The 5,619-nt window shown below is 34.7% G+C and overlaps 1 protein-coding gene across 1 annotated transcript in view; it reads right to left on the reverse strand.

The window, feature by feature from the left end:
- Nucleotides 1–4,520: 4,520 nt before the first annotated feature.
- The window catches only part of LOC111382045 (U-box domain-containing protein 1-like), a 4,150-nt gene continuing 3,051 nt past the window's right edge, over nucleotides 4,521–5,619 (reverse strand). Inside the window, exon 2 of the mRNA XM_023005905.1 lies at nucleotides 4,521–4,538. Coding sequence (XP_022861673.1) covers nucleotides 4,521–4,538 — 18 coding nt within the window. The remainder of the gene's footprint in view (nucleotides 4,539–5,619) is intronic.

Below are 5,619 nucleotides of genomic sequence, written 5' to 3' on the forward strand. Positions count from 1 at the left end.
TTTAATCCTAATTAACTAATTTAAATATTTTATATCCTAAATTTATTAATATTTCAAAAATAAATTGAGAAACCAAATTGCTGCATGTCCGATGTATTAAAAATTATTTTAAAATTTTAATGTTTCTCAATTATACGGACTACACTTTTATTTTTCAATTTTGAATTTTGAATTTTAAATATAGTTGAATATATTGTTTTAGAAAAATATTTGATATTATTACATATTGTTATAGAAGTAAAAACAAATTTTACAGTATTACTAATGAAAAAAATAATACAAAATAACATCATCATATAACATCCATTTTAGTAATTGTATAACAACAACAATAAATTACTTTTTTTTGTTAAACTGTAAAATGATGATTTTGGAAATTTTAGCAATTTTTAACAAAAGTTTATCAAACACTTAATTGATTGTTTCCACGATTAATTTTTTTTCAACACAGCAGAAGTGAATTCTTTTAAAGGAAAGGCAATACCTAATCAAGCCTAAATCCTATACATTATAATTGTTGAATGGTGTCTACGACCCCTACAAGTTACATATTAAATTCATTTACGTCGTCGTTGATTTTTTATGGTAACATGGTTATTGAACTCCCTTTGTGTGCTATAAAAACAAGCTGTAAGAAGCCCCCAGGGCACATCTCCAAGTGATAAAAGAGGAGGATGGAGAAATCCAACTTTGCTTGAGGCTGCTACGTCAAGGGTTCGAATCCTGAAATATGGATTTGGCTCTTGAGTAAGTGCAAGTGTACAAGCAGCCTTCCACCCTAGACCCTTGGAGGTATAACCTGCGATTTACCTCTCTCACGATATTCCAGGACAGGGATGGTGGGGGACCCTTAAGGTTAGGGTTTAACCCTTTTTAAAACAAGCTGTAAGAAACAATGAAATGCTATGGAAACCATTGCCTGATAAATGTTCGTACTCATAAAATTGGTTTTTGAGGGAACAATGAAATCGGACTGATTTTCCTTTCTTGTTAGTCCCAATAACTTGATTTTCACTTCATTGCTGGTACTTAGCAGCTTCCCTACTTGAGACTCCGCTTCATATTATTGATTCCCTGTCACCTTCCAGGGGTTGGTCCTCTGCTACAAAACGTCGCAACAGCTTAAATATATGCCATATGCTGAAAAGTTGTTAGAAACTAATAGTCATTACAGTCTTTGAAGTTCCCTTTCATGAATACCCTACTTCAAATGTAAATGGTAATTTCTTCTTACGTCTTTCATACCGAGGTTGCCTTCTGCAAGGTTGTGTTGGAAAAATAATCAATTGCAATAACGTTGAGAACAATAAAATACAGAAATATAAAACTTATCGTCCGATCGAATCTCGTGACGGCACGATTTCCTAAAGTGAAATTGCTCGTCGATAACTACTGCAACCTCTATGGACAATCACTCCCAGAATACAACGATCATAAACCATTTGTGCAACAATCACGAATGATTTTCAGAACTCTCAAAACTACTCCAGAATTTATGTAAAAATCGAGTATAAAAAAAATTCAGAATATGAGAAATAAGATTTATTTTCAAACGATTTTCTGTTTTCTTTGATGTGTCTCTTTCCCAAACCAAGACATGAGTTTATATAGGCAAAATTGGAAGTAACTGTCTCCCTCATAACCAGAGAATAATGCAGAATTTTAATAAATGAGTAGTAGATATTTTAAAGGCTGTGAGTACCGGGTTGTTACAAAAAATGGTCAGAAAATACTAGCTAATTTGACCCATTAAATAATTTTCAAAATAAATAAAATAAAATAAAAATTATTTTAGTCAATGAAGCTCAAAGCTTCAATCAAGACTTTAATAATTGCGTGGAAAGTAACCCGCATCCCTGACGTCCCACACAAATGACACATTTTCCAACACTTGAGCACTTCATTTAATTTGATTATTTCTTTCACATTTTATATTTATATTATAAATATATAACAGGTTCTTGATCATTGTTTAAGATCTAATTGTATTTTAAATACCATCTGTACATTTCAATCGCATTTTTTTGAAGCTTCCTCTATTTCTTGATCTTTTAATTTGATTCTTGTTTGCTGAAAAGTGACAATTTTTCTGTCATATTCATGATCTTGAACTTTTCCTTTCTCAGTCTACATCTATTGTGTAACAGTGTTTTGTTATGGGAATAAAGAGAGAGCATTGTTTTGTGATTGATATCGATAACCCTGTCAACTTAAAAAGAAGTACAAGAAACTGAGAAAGAATATGGAAAAGAGAGTGTTCGTGTTATCTCATGCTGATTTATGTCTTCATATGGAATTTCTTGTATCCTTTGTTGCGTGTTGTCATACTTGGTCAATCCACCTGGACCAATGGCCCACTCAGGTCGAATCACGTGACACTCCAGCCGAGATGGCATATATTGTCGAGGTGGGCAATGACCGAAGCCCTTCAAGCCGAAGTCCACTAGCCGATGCGCCTTTTTACCGAGGCCTGTGAACGTACCCGAGGTCCACATGTCGAGGCCCATGAACCGAAGCCATGATGCTAAAGCTAGTTGAAGATAGTTGAAGCCCTCAAGCGAAAGTATTGTGTGAAATGGCCGAAGCCCCGAAGCTGATGCAAGAGCCTCCGAACCACAAAGGAGTGTCCTCCATGTTCACTTCTCCCAAGAGATCGTCTGCATAAAGATCTTATTCGAATGATTGATGAAACGTTTGTCATAAGTATAAAGGTCAAGTCTTGTCACTAGTATGGGGGCTATACACAAGCAATAAATGCCCTGCAAACTAGCAAGTCAAACCTCATGCCTGATAAGATGTTTAAATGAAAGAGATGAGGCCACGTGCCACCTCATCGAAGGGCTCTCATTTCACATATACCACTATAAATACTTCTCTTATGTAACATTAAAAGGCTAATGTAAGAATCAATACAAAGAACTACACTTTACTGAACTCTCTCTCATTTACTTGCAATACACAAATCGAGTTTATACACATTTACATATACATTTACGAACACCGGTTGGTAATTATTGTACAATCGAATCACGAACAACCCGCCGGATTCCGATCGTCACCGTCCCGCGTCGTTGGGCTACTCCCACGCCCTTTGAACCGCTCGTTTTAGACCGTCCACGTGTCTTAACGTGTTGGACATTCGTCCACGTGTGCGCGGGTGGGACCGACATCTATTGACAACACTTTTTGGGGTAAACATCCTTCATCTTGACATGCTGAATCTGTGAATCACCTTTCTCTGAGTCTTTCTCCAACAGCCACAGCCTTGGAGGTAAAATTAACTGTCTTAGCTTTCGCACTCTCATTTATGCAGGGAACTATGAGAATAATAAATCATATCATGCTTTGATTAATTTTATTTCTAACAAATATTCAGTTTGCGGATTTGTTCTTCAGTGTCTGAGAATCAGGAAAAGTTACTTTGTTTTTCTTGGCATTTAACAACGTGTACAGCTCAAATATATGGATGCAAAGCTCTAGAACAATTACATGTAATTGAATATCTTCACAGCCATTGGTCTTATCCAGACAATTGGATAGAATGTTATTAGATTATTGTTGGAAATGGTGTTTATTAATAAACCAATTCAAAAATGAATGAGAAATTGTGGTTTTGGAATAGTGGCACCTGTTTGGAAGGTTGCATGGTTTGGCTCAAATCCTTTCATCACACCACTCCATTCTCTATATAAATGACCCCTTGGATGACTTTGAGAGTACACCATTTGCATATTGAGCATTCATTCTTCTCAAAATTGCAATTCTCTTCTTCTTCATCTCTTTTCATATATTATATTCCTTGTAGAGGGGAAACTCCGTCGAAAGTTCGCCGGATTTGTGGTTTGAAGTGCTACTACCACAAATCGAATCCGTTGTATCTTGGGAGACAATTGCCGCCAACCGTGAGTACTGTAGCGGGGCAATATTGTCTTAAGGAGAGAGTAAATATACTTGCCTCGGATTTAATCTTCGTTTTCTACTCCTTCTTATTTTAATTTTCTTATTTGGTTTTATGGTTTTGTACTACATTTCCATTTCATAAATTTTTTATTTAAAATGCACTCACAAACAACCATCTTTACCGCTCACAATTAAGCCCGGCACCAACAATCTTAAGACAATAATTTATCAATGGTTGTTTGGCGTTCTAATCAAGTTTTGTTTGTTGTGCAGTTTATATTTTAGTTCTTGTTGGAATATGATTCTAGAAAATCAGTGTGTTGGTTTCTCTATTGCCGATGGAAGACCATGATGAAACTATAAGACCACTTTAAGAAATCACTTTGGCGATGATCAAGTTGATGGATCAAGATTTGTTTATGAGGATCAATTTTTGGATGAAATTCTGCCAAAAGAAATCTGGAACGTGTTCGAAGGAAAATGTCTCCATTGAAGAATGGTAAGGATTGAATCCCATTTGGTAAGTTTGAATCCCATTTGGTAAGTCGAAATTGCTTTTCAATTTCAATAAGTCGAAATTATGCTTCGATGAAGTTTGGTGCATTTTATATTGCATACTATTAATTCTTGTGCATATTCTGCCATAATGTATGAGACGTATGCAATAACAAATTGAGATAATGCAAAACTCGATTCTTCGGTGGACGATTTATGAACGTGTCTATTGAATTATGGGAAGATTATTTTCTTAGACACTTGAATTGAATTATTGAATCGGTGCCAACAGTTTAATTTTCATTCATGAAAATCTGATTATGCTTAAATAATTGAATGTGTAAAAACGGCTTCTATGTGCATTACATATGCTTGACATTCAGGAAATTATGCAAATTATATCTGGGTTGTGCACTCATATCAATTGAATATATTATATAATTGTATGTGCCGAAATTACAAAGCATATGTTGGTAGTTTCATTTGCCGAATTTGTTGATGGCAATTTTTAAACCAAAAGGATTTATCTACATTTAAAACTTTTGACACCTTTTAATACAATGAGTATTTTGTGTCATAAATTGCCTGAAGAATTTTGATTGGAAAGAAAAAATGTGAAGCGGTGCATACATTAAATTCCAATAGAATGTATTCCGTTTCTTGCATGTGCGTGCATTCGAAACGTCCCCAAACTTTGATGATTGGCAGTTTAATCTTGGCACCTTTTTAATTCACATAATAATGTTTGGGGATGAAGGTTCTATGATAATAAGGTTGGTATAATCTCATCAACGATTTAAAATTAAATGAAGAATTGCGTTGAGGCAGTTTCTCAAAATCTAAGATAGTATGAACCTATCGAAAAACTGTCTGACACTTTCTTTTGGTCTGATATGCCGCCTACTGTACATTAAAATTCATAATCAGTCCAGAATAAATTTGAAAATTGCATTGATTAAATGGTATCTCTGAAATCTGATTTCTTAGGACATATTTGATTGCATATATCCAAAAATTGTGCACCTTATCATGGAAATTATGAAATCTGGAAAAGGGCATGAATTCTTTATCTTCATGTCATTTGGTGTAAAACAAATTATTCATTTCTGAAATGGTGCGATCCATTCAGAATTGTATGGTGTAACTTTATTTGTCTTGGTGTATGAAATCGCATGCGATTATCTGTCTTCAACTATGATTCTGTGAACAGGCATGATTATGTAT

The sequence above is a fragment of the Olea europaea genome, unplaced genomic scaffold (genome assembly GCF_002742605.1).
Source record: "Olea europaea var. sylvestris unplaced genomic scaffold, O_europaea_v1 scaffold2421, whole genome shotgun sequence".
Taxonomy (NCBI): domain Eukaryota; kingdom Viridiplantae; phylum Streptophyta; class Magnoliopsida; order Lamiales; family Oleaceae; genus Olea; species Olea europaea.